The 14682-nt window shown below is 33.5% G+C and overlaps 1 protein-coding gene across 2 annotated transcripts in view; it reads left to right on the forward strand.

Annotated features, from left to right (window-relative positions):
• The window catches only part of LOC145303530 (coiled-coil domain-containing protein 87-like), a 175654-nt gene that overhangs the window by 71694 nt on the left and 89278 nt on the right, over positions 1-14682 (forward strand). The window contains exons 11-14 of one of the 2 annotated variants that reach the window (XM_080144985.1): positions 1851-1914; positions 5470-5509; positions 8074-8211; positions 9786-9923. In XM_080144985.1, the coding sequence (XP_080001111.1) occupies positions 1851-1914; positions 5470-5509; positions 8074-8211; positions 9786-9923 (380 nt within the window). The remainder of the gene's footprint in view (positions 1-1850; positions 1915-5469; positions 5510-8073; positions 8212-9785; positions 9924-14682) is intronic. The other variant, XM_080144986.1, reaches the window with a different exon arrangement.

Here is a 14682-nt window from a genome sequence, read left to right on the forward strand (position 1 = left end):
GCATACATCTAAAACAAGATAAGGTTAAAGGCTCCCAAAATTTATGCTATATAGGATGGAATGATAAATTTGTTGCCCTAAAGAAAACAACACTACAGCTTTATTTTCAAACTTTTATGGAAAAAATCAATTCAGCTAACTTGATTATGTAGTAGAGCTGACAGCTATTCAATGTAGCCGACTTCAGCCTCAATCACCGCCTTGATACGGGTCCAGAACTGGGAGCATGCCTTTTCCACAAGCGCCAGCGAGAGCTTGGCGAATACTCGGCAGATGGCAGTGATCAGGATTGCTTTGGTGCTGTGGGAGATTGTGTTAGTGATGTTCTCAACGTATGACCAAATAAAGTAGTCCAGCGCATTCAGGTCAAGGGAGGAGGGGGTGCCAATGAGAGAAGAATACAAAGTCGTAGCACTCCTTTTGAAGCCAAGCCTGGGTCTCTTTGGACTTGTGGGCCGGCACCAAGACTTGCTGTCACACCCAGGGTCTGCCAGCAGTCACCTGATTGCACCAGGGGATCAGCACACTCTTCAGCACATCCAGTTCAAGCCGACTTCAAAGATGTGAGGTGGCATGATGTGGCCCTCACTTGAAACCACACCAAAGACAATAACCGTGGCCAGAAACTTTGTTTAGCTGTGCCCTCAAGCATTAAACACTCCAGGTTTGCATTTTGAGGGTGCTGGCAATGGTCCTGTTGTCATAACCTGGATCAGTAGAGAGCATGAGTTGTACAGTGGTGCATCTCCGATCTCGTTAAACATTGTGTCACTTTCAGACATGATAGTAGGTTCCTATTGCTCTTGGTATTTGTGCATAACTGGACAATTAGTAGATGGTCTGCAACAAAAGAAGAAAACCAGTTTTCATCAAATGGGATCATGTCATCTTTTCTATGGCAACAATTTTATTGTTCCACCTTGTAATTTTCCACATGACGATGAAAACAACAAAATAAACAGATCACAACAGGGGGGCGGTGAACAACTATTAAGGAAACTAACAAATTTAAAATAAATTATGAGGAAACATGAAAGAAATTTGTTATTTACATATTTAATAATACTTGGAGCAAATTAGATAATTCTCGTGTTTGCCTGGTAGACTACTTGTAGATTTTAAACTGTCATTGATAACATAATATCTGTCTTCTATCACACCATTTTGTTTCTCTGACTAATCCCAAGCTAAAGGGTTACATGATTTATTGCAGCAATTTAATACAAGCAAATGATTTGTTTAACGTATATAATAGCAAATTGAAAGGAAGGAGAGTAAGTAAATTTGCATGAATAAAAAAAACATTAAGGCAAATTTATTTACACTCCTTTCTTGAAATAAATATTTTTTGATGCAAAAATATTTATTGACACTCCTTCCTTGAAAAAAAAAAAAAAAAAAAGAATTCTGCTGCAAATTTATTTACACTCTTTTCTGGAAAAAAAATTTTAATGCAAAATTTATTTACAGTTCTTCCTTGAAAAAAATTTTTAATGCAAATTTATTCACACTCTTTTCTTGAAAATAATTTTTTTTTGTTATGTCAGCACATTTATTCTGTTTCTCACAATGATGGCAGCTACACTAACTTGCATTTTAATAACTTGCAAATTATACTTGTTCCTATATAAACGGCTTATAGCATCACTTATTGGAGTGACTCTCTTACTTGCTTGATAAATAAAAACTGTCATAAATTCTGTTCCACATTAATGTCTCTATCCAATAGTTGTGATGTCACAACTACAACTTTCACCAACAAGTATTCCCAAGCCAAAGAGAGACAACTTCAGTTATTAAAACTCTTACAATTGTTTTTATTTAAAAAAACAACACTGTTCTCACTTCAGAAAAGCCCAATTTACCAAAAACAACTGATACTGATGAAAAGGTAGCTCCTGATGTTTCAGAAAGGTAAGTAATAATTTACTAAAATTAATGGGGTGTACCTGTACAACACCAATTTTTCGGTATCCTTGGTTTTAGAGCCGTTTCTGGATCAACCGTTTTGCCAAACTGTTTATAATATTTCATCAACATATGCTTAATCAACTAATTATACATTATAAATTATAATGTCTCAATACTGTAATAATATTTCAACCAACTAATTATTCACATTCAATATCATAAAAACACAAGAAATTTATAGTTTGTTTGTTTTTTATGGAAATAGATCAGAGTTTACATTTAACACCATGTCTATCATTTCCATTTACCTGTGAAGCTATACTTAAGGTTAAATTTTAGAAAAATAAGATATCTCTAAATAAAGGGAGGCTACCACCAGCAGGTGCAGTGTAAACAAAAAAATTGATGGCACACAGAGCTATCTGTTGATCGCCCAATAAACTTTGTATGTGTGTTTTTTAGCCACCACTTATACCACCACCACTACTACTACTACTACTACTACTACTACTACTACTACTACTACTAATTCACGTTTAAACTGTCTTTAAATTATCCTATAATTCTGAACAATTATAATTATAACCATATAAAGATTATGAATGCAAAATTCAATGAATCCATTTTTTTTAATTGAGAATTTAAACAAAAAAAAAGGATGTATATATCAAATCTGAACAACTTATTTCAGCTGAAAACAAAAAAAAGAATTATGCCAATATCACATTATATATAAAGCATGATTTTGGAATGTGGTAAAATGTTGAAATGCAATGCTTTTTGTGGCGATAGCTTCATGATTTGAACATAAATTGCCAGAGATAAAGTGTTTTTGTCCGAAAATTGTATCACACATATTTACATAAAACTGCTGCATGTGTGTCTTGAGTCCACATAACTTTGATAATTATATGTAACCTTTTTTTAAAAAAACCATAAGTATTAGATCATAAGTTACAGTGGTTAATTTCTATTTAAATCACATAAATTATGTTCAGTGAAATGGATTTGGATATTATACCCAAGCAACTTTTTTGTATGCACTTCAAGTATAAAAAAGAAAGAATATATTTTTTCATTTTTCATATTTTTTTCAGACTACTATTCTCATCTTGAGTATTATTTTTCACAACGTTTCGACCAATATGACCGATCTTTTTCAGGTGTAACTTGTCGAACCTGCGACTCTTTGTGTTCAACTCCAGGATCTGCATAGAATTTCAAACAGAACCTTTTATTTAATCCACGAGGGTAGCATGCTCTCGTTCAATCAGCGATACTGGGTAGAAGTCTGAAGTAATTCGCAATTATATTTTGAATGCTGCTGCACTGAGGATTGAACCTTCAACCTCTAGAAAGACAGAGGTTACATTGACTGAAATGTTGTGAAAATAATACTCAAGATAAGAATGAATACATTGAGGCAATTGTCAAGGCTGCTGTGAGGAAAGTGGGCTCTTCCTACCATGCTAAAAGGCTACTCACACCTGAGAGTATCCTGTATCTCTACAAAGCCACTATTCGCTCATGCATGGAGTATTATTGTCACATCTGGGATGGTGCATCTGTCACTTATCTCTTGCTCTTAAACAGGGTTACAAAAAGAGTCGCCAACCTAATAGGTCCTGAACTATCAACTAAACTTCAACCTCTGTCCCATTGTTGAAACGTGGCATCCTTATGCCTTTTTTTACAAGTATTTCAATGGCAAGTGCTCTGATGAACTCTGAGCACTAGTACCCCCTTGATGACAATACCCTCAACAAACCTGACAAGCAACAAAATCCTATCCTACACTTTAGAGATCCCTAGATGTCATAAAGCCTTCAACTCGAATAGCTTTTTCCCTTGGACTGCTGCACTTTGAAATTCCCTCCTGGATCCCTAACTTTACTGACATTCAGAAATTCATATGTAATGTAAACAGATATCTCGCTGCCAAACTCCATAAATAGTATCCTTGCAAATCTGGTCCCAAATAGTAGGCCACACAACTATGTGGCCCTGTGCCTTGTTTAAGGTGAAACGACAATTAAAACAAAAAAAAAACAAACAAATGCAATCCTTATCTCAAAAATTCAGAAACAATATATTTTTATTGAAACCATGTTTTAGTAAAATATAACATTTTTATTTTGTGCTATTAAGCCTAAATTTGTTAGAATAAATTGTTTGGGATTAATATCAATACTCATTTTTTTTTTTTCTGTTCTTCTAAATTGACTTTTAAACTAACCTAGCTCTGACCAAGTCTTTATGTAACGCTCTTTCTCTCAAATCTATTCTTACCACTTTCTCTCACATTTTCCTTGACATTTCCTCCTTCAATTGTTCTGCATGACATGGGGTCATTTATTTAAGAGAATCTACTTAGTATTCTTTCCTTTAGTGTAAGAAATAAAGGTAAAGGCATATCAAATAAGCATTTTTAAGTTAAAGAATAAATCACACACAGTGTGCTCCTGAAATAGCTGGATAAAATTTGTAATTGATGAAAACAATTGGATTTCAAGTTACAATTTTCAAATATGACGACGATGATGATGACAATGATGATGGAAATTATGTTGCACAATATAAACTTTAGCAATTTTTGTTTTCTTGTTTTCCTGGAGGAGTAAACATGCATGTTAAAAAGGTGGTTTGAGTTATGACATGTAATCAGTTGGCTCAGGACATCAGCAGGTAATCATTATCCCTCTGTACACTACTTTGCATTATATTTTGGAGTGATAGAGTAGATTTCTGCCACCATTTAAATAAATTTATCTGTTGTATAATGGGACCCTATGCTGGTAGATAAAGATTAAGTCAGCTAGTATGAATTTCAAGAGTATTTCACTAAGTGCATATCAGGATGACATAGCAGCAAGCGGAAATAGACATGGTGCATCCAGTAAATGAGACAATAGGGTCAAAGGGCTGCTTTCTTGACACAACATGCTAGAAAGCAAGTGTCAGTTTATTAGATAGAAAGTGCATCCTGTGTTCAATCAAGGCAGTTTTGTGGCGAAGAAGCAAAGCGACAATGCATGCCAATGATGTTGAAACCTAAGAGAAATTTCCTTAAGACCTGTCCATTCATTGACCAAATGTTTAATGAAGGAAATTAAGTGAGAGGAAATTAATTTTAGCTTATAATTTATAAGGAAGAAAGTTTCGGTGTCTCTCCTTTTATAAAAAATCTCTTTCACTAATAAAACCTTTAAATTGATAACAATCTCCTTGTGTTTCCATGCATGAATTTTATTCACTTGAGTTAACAGAAGATCAAAGCCATTGGACGATCCAATAATACAAATCAACAACTGCACACACATGGGAACGATGATCAAAGAATGACAACCACCAAATCGTATATAGAAAACACTTTATTAATTGATTTGTTTTCTTGATTGTTGACGAGCAAAAACACAGGTGCAGATAGCATGTGTTTATTGAAACGCACAAAGGTGTTGCGATGTGTGTCCCTTCGTGTTAACATTTGTTGAACTTTCATTTCTGTTTATGAAAATGTAACAAATTAATCTGCAGATTTTTTTTCTCTCTTTGTTGCAGCTGTTTTCCTTTGAATGGTAAAGCGTTTATGTTTGTCAGGGTAAGACTGGCTTTCTTATTTTTTATTTTTCTCTTTGATTTGACTAGCAGTAATTTTTGTATTCTCTGATGCAAAATTCATGCCATTGTAATCATATGATATCCGATATTATTGTCATTGTAAATTAAATACAACTTTGATATTATCTGGGAAGGAATGCTGCAGCTAGGACAGAAAGATCATGGTTGAATTTCTGTCTGTAAATTATATCTGCAACCAATAAAGAATGGCTATTATTGAATTTATTTATTCTAGACAATCAAACTATTTCAGATTCATGCAGAGAGGTGAAACAGAATTTTAATTTTTGCATCCCTATGCCAAATTTATCTATAAATATAAAAGTGAAAATGTATGTATGTTCGTATGTGTGTTCGCTTTTTCTGTATGTCTATAAAAGGCTTTTTTCAGAGAACCGGTCGGTCGGTTCACAACTTTTAAAAATTTTTTATATCACATATAAATCGTAATATCTCAGAGTTAACAACGAAGCTTGCCTGTCTATTTAATTTGCTCGACTTCAACATATATATAAAGATATATATAGATAAATATTCAACATTTGTCGCTCGCCGCATGTGGATTAGTCTTTTTCCTATAATAAAAGTGACACTAATTCTGGCGGTAATTTCCGTCTATCAGCGGAAATGTCCGAAAGCAATCAGCTTTGATCAATGTGGAAATATTTTCCATATATCAAACAATTGCTATTCAATTTGGACAAGGGGAACTGTTTCCCCCTACCCCCAACATCTTGGGAAAATAAAAAAAAGCATTCCCGCACTAAATAAAATACTACCCCACAGTCAAAAGTTGTCCTCATTAAGTCATTAAAACGTGCACCTGCCAAATCCAAGTAATTAAATAAATTCAAATGTGTTTCCATTAGAATCTCGCAGTGGCCCAATGGTTAAAACCGTCGCACTCTTTTTTTTTTTTCTCACTTTAATTTCCAACTTTGCCTCAAGGGTTCAGGTTCAATCCTCATACTTACCTACCAAAACATTTTTTTTTAATTTATATCCCCCCCCCTCGGAATTTCCACACACACCTCCAAACACCCGGGCAATGCCGGGTACCCCTCGCTAGTAATCAATAAGTTAAAAAGACAAAATATTTTCGTTTGACTGGTGACCATGTGAATAATGCACTCATCTTCAACTACAATATTTTATGAAATCTTTCCAGGTTTGAATGTCCTAATAGTCTATTTCATTTTTCCATAGTGTTCTAGTTATTATCAATCCTCTCAATAAACCTGAACAATGCGCTTGTTCATTTATGTTTTTTTTTTTTCATTCTAATGATTAAGAGTTGTATTTTTTAATTGTCTTATTAAAAGTGAAAATTGCAAAATATATTTTTTTGATTAAACTGATCTGCAGGAGACAAAGGTCTTAGAAATATAAACTTTTATGTTGGCAATAATTACGGTTATCAGAACTAGTTATGTTATTTGTCCAAGACTTTAAAACTGGGGCGATATATAATAAGAATTTTTTTTTAATTAATGCTCAGAAATGTTCTGATTTACTTGTCTCCCCATAAGGTCGGTTTTTACAAATCACATTTCAAAGATTGATAAAGCATCATATTTTAATATAGTATTGAAATTTCTTCTTTTTTGTTTTTTTAAGGCATTATGAATCCAACCGCAGCTTTCTTATAGTGAGACGATTTGGGATAAACCTGAATAATGTGCTTATTCATTTATAGTTGTTTTCATTCTAATGATAGAGAATTGCATTTTTTTTAATTGTCTTATTGAAAATAAAAATTACAAAAAGGATTTTTTATCAAACTGATCTGCAGGAGACAAAAATCTTAGAAATATAAACTTAATGATGACAGCCTGTGCAGAATACAGAATTGCTTGCAAGCTCAAGAGAAATACCATTATAACCTCATATTTACTGAGACAAGCGACTCCTTGTTTTAAAAGTCTGCACTAAACAGTGTAGCCTAATCTGATGACTCTAGCAAAAATGTAGGTCAACACAAATAGTTTTCCTGATATTAGAACATTGTTTTTTCCAATGTATCACTTAATAGTATTCATTGGTCGCCGTCTTGTTTTACGTAAGTTGAAGGAAAGTTTCATTTACACGTATGTCATTTTAAAGGCGAGTGTTGAGTTGGAAATAAACTGCAAATTAACCGAACCCACTTTTAATTTAATGACTTTAATTAAGATAATATCCAGTCCTCATTTCCGGTTTGATCTGGTACCTTACTTCCTGAAAAAAACAAAATGGCTGCCACTGATTACTCACAATCAATGGTCACGGCAAATAAACATGCTTATAATTTTATATTAAACTTTTTTAACATAAATATGTCTTTGACTAATTTGTCAGCTGGATTTGCTTTAAAATAATTTATGTTGTAAATAGTAACGTTTACCAGAACTAGTTATGTTATTTTCCCAAGACTCTAAAACTGGGGAATATATAATAGGAATTTTTTTAATTAATACTCAGAAATGTTATTATACAAAATCACATTTTATAAATAATATTGATAAAACACCATATTTTTTTCTATTATTGAAATTTTTTTTTCAGCGTTGTGAATCCCAACCACAGCTTTCTTATAGTGAGACGATTTGGGATGAAATGGAAATTGAAAAACCTACATTGAGACGATCTTATTCTTTGGAAAATGGGAATTGCACTGAGTTCTTGATTACCATGGAGCAAGTGGTAAGTTTTACTATGATGTTGGTGAGTTTATCTGTTTAAAAACTTGTAAGTGGTTTAATAACATACACCATAAAAGTTAATTTCAACAATTATAACAAGAAATTAAACATATCGTTATCTGAGATTAGAACTGTTCTATTTTCAATTTGTGGTGATTTCAAGTGATAGGCCAAGGTATGTTTTATCTATAATGCACAACCTGAAAATTTGGTGTGTTGAAAGCATTCAAAGATTATGCTGAAGATTAACCTGGACTTGAACCCACGTCCTTAAAGATATAGAATGTACAATTAAGCCTAGTTAATCCCTTATTGGAACATCTCTGTAATAATAAAATTATAAAAACAACTACACATGCATCTGTGTTTTTTTAATTTCCTTGCAACTACAAGATATATATAGCGATGCTCTTTGTGTAAACAAATTGAGCTTAGGTACTTTGGACAATGTCAAAATATTGTTAACTCACTGCCCACACAGCAGCAGCCATATAGTGCAATGGCTTGAGGTAGTTGCTTGTCTAGCCGCACTGATGAGCTGTGAAACAGCGAAACAGTACTGTATGTGGATAACTATATATATATATATATATATATATATATATATACTTGTACTTATTTAATTTTACTTGAGATGCAATGAAGTAATTTTAGTTTTTGATTTTTATGTGTTTCCACTTTTTCTAAACTTATATAGAAAAGGAAATTAAATTTTAGTTGCAAGGAAGATAACTCTTATTATATCCCACAATGAAAAATTTGAGATATTTCCTTTGCTGATTTTTATTCTTCAGCGATTAGTTTAAAATGTTTTATACTATCAAATTGTCTGGGTCAAGCTATGTAATTTTAAAAATAAATTGCAGTGAAGTGCGTTATCATATTTGTAATAACAGTATAACTATAATAAATAAAAATTGGCTTATCAGAAGCAAAGTTTTATTTGTACACTTTAAGGCTAATGGGAAATGAGTTTGAAATTCCAACAAGATAACTTTATATATAAGAAAATGAACATATGTCTTTACAGCTAGAATTATGCTGATATACCTATTACCGTTAGATTACCAATGTAAAACAACGTTGAGCCAAGTCAGTACCACACCATTTGGCATAATGTTTAGAGTGTCTGCTAATAGGCTGAGAGGCTGGTTTCAATCTTCAGTTGAGTCATACGAAAGACTATAAAATTGATGGCTCCTTGCTAGGCGAGTGTCAAGAGTAAGCGGAGCAATCTAAGGAAAGGAGTGTCTTCCTTCCCTACATCTTTGTCTAGTAGCTAATGAGAAAGGAAACTTTGGGCTATCCAAAACTACAGTCGATCCATTTGTTTTTATTTTTTAGTGTTTAGATTTAGGGGACACCAGGGATTTTATTTAAAGCATTCTGTCCAGGTGTATAAATGGGTATTAAATTTATTCTCATGGAACGTCTATGAGACAATTTAATTTTTTGTGGCGCAAACAAATCTTGCGTTTTCAATCCTATTTAAAAATTTTATGCTGTAACAAGTTTTTTCTTTATTGTTTGTTTTTCTTTTTCTAATGAAAAGATGCCAATTTATTTTAATTTCAGAAGCAGATGGATTCGAACAATGATAATTCTCATTCGTCATCACGGGTCAATCAAGATTTGAAAACATTACTCAGAATCAGAAGCGATGATCCTGAATTAAATTCTTTATTTCTGGATGATATACCACCTCTTATCAAGGTTAGATGAATATATATATATATATATATATATATATATAAAAGTGAAAGTGTCTGTGTGTATTTGTGTACATTTCCCTACGCAATAACTCTGTCAATTTTTAGTCTACAGACTCAAAATTTGATATACAGGGTACTAAGATTTGGGAAAATCGATGTGATCGGTTTTTGGCCAGAAATTTGGCGATTAAGGGGGTCAAAGTTCAATGATTTGACCTTTGAGAACTCTATCAAACTCCTCCAACAATTTTGGGTCTACGCACTTGAAGTTTTAAATATAGGGTCCTTGGACATGGATCTAACTTAATAGCTTGATTTGAGCCCAAAACAATAAATTATAAGGGGTCATAATAGGGGTCAAAATTAAAAAAAAAAATTGACCTCTGTGGTCTCTTCCAAATTACTCGGACAATTTCTGGTCTAAATATTTGAAATTTTACATGAAGGGTATTCAGAGATAGGGCAAGCTTTTTCATCAGTTTGGGTTGAAAATTTTTAGTTACCAATATATAAATGTATGTATGTATGTCTGTTTGCATGTCTGCCTTAAACTTTCAATAGAGGCGACGGATTTTACCAAGATCATTATCATTTTAAAGTTTAACCTTTCATACAACAAATATCGAAAAATTGGCTAAAAACATTAATATCTTCCCCTTCAACTAGGCACTTTTCTACAGGGGGGGGGGTCACTTTTTTTGCCGATATTTTAGAAAGTTATCCTCTCCTTTAGATTGTCTAGCCTTAATTTGAAAAAATATTGCTTTCGGTTTGGCGGTTGTCGTAACAGCATAAACGTTAGGTTTTACCCCGTTCTTTTCCTCCTTTGCGGTACGGGTTCGAGCCTGCCTTCCTACTACCACTTTTTTTTTTTTTTTTTTGCTCAACATACACATCCAAACACCCGGGCAATGCCGGGCTGAAATGCTAGTATATATATATATATATATATATATATATAAGCAAAATAAGACATTGATAGAATTCAGATGAAAAATCCTGATAGATATTACTTGAAGTAATACTTTCAAGGTGATCCTAGCCAAAAAGGAAAAGCTCAATATTTAAGAATAGAGCAATATATAAGTTTTGTGGTTAAATTTTAAATTCTGAAAAAACAACATATAGAGACATATATTCGATTTAAGAATTTATTGTTTGACGAAAGGAATATATAGAAGGGGTTATTTTAATTTCCTTAATCCATGGATTTTCAACAATGGCTCATTTCATCAGAGGAAATGAAATGCAGTTAGCAAAATGTTCAGCTGCGAATGGACACTATTTTGCTTTTCAGCACAATTATTGAAAATAGTTTTTTGAGTGGTTGTGGATAATTATATGGAGAAAATTATACGAAAAGAGAAGTTGATACAACCTGGGTAATCCATTATCGGAAGGAGTCCAATGTCGTTCGGGGTTATAAATCCAGGTGGGCAGAAAATAGGCCCAGGGGAGAAAGTGATATTCCTATATAGCGAAAGCGTATTGCTCCTTATTGATTTTTCGAAAAGTATACGGATGGGTGGATATACCATTCCATTGTAATTATCTCCGTGAGTAATAGAATTTGAGCATTGAGTTAAGTATGCAATGGACCTCGAAATCAATAGTGTAGGTAGCAAAAACAGCAAAATAATCCTGGAGATGATATTCAGAACGGTGCGTTGGACGGCTTGCTTAAGATGTGAGTCTCTGTAGAAAGAAAGTTTGTTTTCTTGTATATAGTGGGTGAGGGAAGCCTTTTAAATGAGGGAAAGAGGAGAGTGGGGTGAAATAGAGAAGGTAAAGAGAGAGGGGGAGGATTAAAGTTGGGCGAGCATACAGGTTCTTAATGGAATTTTTTCAGCGGTGGGGGGAATTTTATTTTAGTATTCTTTTTAAAAGAGTTGACCTCTTGATTTTGAGTTCAAGTGGGAAATGGATATTCTTGTGATTTTCAATGAGGGTGTGCGTGATAAGGGGTGGGTGTGCTGTATGTGCTGTGCGGATGGGTGAGCAGATGAGGTGGAAATAGAGACGAGTCATGGTCTGAAAATATGGAATGTTTGGAGGGTTACTTATTTAAGTGAGTTTAAGGTTGGGTTCTTTTAATTTTAAGTGTATATTTAAAGGTGACTTGATTAGTTGAGATAAGTCAGTTCATTACGCTTGTTGTCGTAGTGTGATCTGGTTTAATTCAGTTGGTTTAAATTTTATTTAAAATACGTATATTTCTGTTTGGAGGCGATCTATGGATGAGTTTATTTTGTTGTTCGTTGAGTTGGAATTGATGTTTGAGTGAGTGTTTTATATACTGTGGTTAATTAGATATTTTTATAATGGGGAGAATTGATTTAAATGTAGGACTGGGTATGGGGTCGCCCAACTGAAAAGCAAAATAGCGTCCATTTGCAGCTGAACATTTTGCTAACTGCATTTCATTTCCTCTGATAATATGAGCCATTGTTGAATCCATGGATTAAGGAAATTAAAATAACCCCTTCTATATATTCCTTTTGTCAAACAATAAATTCTTAAATCGAATATATGTCTCTATATGTTGTTTTTTCAGAATTTAAAATGTAACCACAAAACATATATATATATATATATATATATATATATATATTAAGATATTTTCCACTGTAGAAGGGCCCTTCATTTTTTTAAGCTATTGTATCAATAAATCATTCCTTTTTCTTTACTGTTGGTGAATCCAATTAACTATTTTCAATTCTAGATAACATTCCAACTTCTTGAGCCTATCTCATTTTAAATCAAACTTTTTTTTTTTTAATCTCAGTGTTCAAATTTCTCCATCCCATCTGTACCTAATAAATTTTTCAACCTATTCATCGCAAATATTTTTAGTTTTTTTGTGTTTTTCCTTGAATTGTGACTATCACGTCACCTTTGAATTGATTTGCTCACTGGTTATAGTTTTTACAATTTTGTTAGTCCTCTATAGAATTGGTTAGCCAATTTTCTTCCATGTGTAAAGATTAATAATAGTCCCTGAGTCTAATTGCATTTTAATGTTTTTATTTAATATCTTAACTTAAGGAAACATTCTAACATATTCATTTTCACTGAATTTAATAATTCTTGTTTTACTTTTGGTTCTGCAATGCATTCTTTTATGCTATATGGGATCTCATTTAAAGTATTTCTTAGTTTTATAGGGGCTATCAATGCATCTGTGTGCAACCAAAGTATAGTTTAGGAGTCAAACTACTTTTCTTTTCAAATTTTACTTGAGTAATTTTTTTCTTCTTACAGATTTTTCTTATGTGGAACACTCCAGACTGTTAGATATTTTTTGAATCTTGCCATATGTTAATAAACCATTGACATTCTTTAGCTATTTGCTGAAGCATTAGATTTGGTTCATTTTCTAATTTGTTAAAGATTCTCCTAATTTCAAAGTCTATGTTCAACACCAATTCTTATGCAAATACAAGATATTTAAAGTAATAAGCACTTAACTTTGATAACCTGAAGTTTCACAGTGCTTATATACTATGCTTGCAAAAGTCGTCTTCTAGCTCGATAGAGAGAACCCACCTTCTTTGCAGCAGTTTTTGCAATGTCTGCAATGTATTTTTTCCAGTTCATATTGCCTGTGAATGTTAGGCCCTGTTCCATTACCAGCATATTACTTTGTGTCTGTTTTACAAGTATTTTAATGAAATGTGCTCTGATGAACTCCTTGGACTTGTGCCCCCTTTGACGTACATATCCCCAACAAACCTGCTTAGCAACAAAATCTCACCTTCACCGGTAAGGTCCCTAAATACTGGAAAGCTTTCTACTGTAATTGGTTCTTCCCTCGAACAGCTAGACATTGAAATTCCCTTCCTGCTATCTGTTTCCCTGACTGTAGTGATATGCAGAAGTTTGAATGTAATGTAAACAAACATTTTGTTAATCTTTCCTAGGCATGGTCCCAAATAGTAGTCCCTTACATCCAACTGGCGACATGCTTTTTTAAGGGTCGCGATGCCTCTGTTCAGTCTCGAAAGACAAAGGATACTCCCTGTAGGGGCAGTTGCACGTGTAATTGTGAGGCAAGGATTGTGCAATCCCCAACCGCACCTCTCCTGAAGCAGCACTGTTTGAGTCCAGTAGCAAGGAGAAGACCAGGATGACTGGAAACAGTGCCGAGATAAGCGGAGAGCACATACAGCACCTGAAAGTCCCAAATGGTCACCCATTTAGTACTGACTAGGTTCAATGTTGCTGAACGTTGGTGATCCAGCAGGAACCGGTGTGTCAGTATGATTATGCCGTACTTGTTAAGGGTGAAGGTGAATAAAAAAAATTGTATAATCTTGTAAGGTTCAAGCATGTCCACCTCTTGTGGAAAAGAAATGTTTTGGTCTAAATGATTTTATCAACAATTGTATAGCTTCACTAAATTTTAGTTCGTTGGTCTTGCAAGGTCAAATGTATGAGGGTCGTTCCAAAAGTAAGGCCTCATATTTTTTAACTCATGAACTAAAATATTAAAGAGCTCTAAAGACAGGAGTGGTACCATTAAAACTAGCGACATTTTGTGTTCCAGAATTTTTTACATAGTAACCATATTCTCAATGCACTTATACTAACCTCTTTTAATGCCTCAGTTGTAAAAGCCTGGTGCACACCTTGTCACTCACAGCTCTGCCATTACTTAAGTCTATCTCCTAACTGTGCTTACATCAACTGGATTGACTTTGTAAATGTTCAACAGGCGCCGATGAATGTTGATCAGTTCAATTATTTCCTGCATGGAGAGA

The sequence above is a fragment of the Euprymna scolopes genome, chromosome 19 (assembly GCF_053919585.1).
Source record: "Euprymna scolopes isolate OS-2025 chromosome 19, ASM5391958v1, whole genome shotgun sequence".
Lineage (NCBI taxonomy): Eukaryota > Metazoa > Mollusca > Cephalopoda > Sepiida > Sepiolidae > Euprymna > Euprymna scolopes.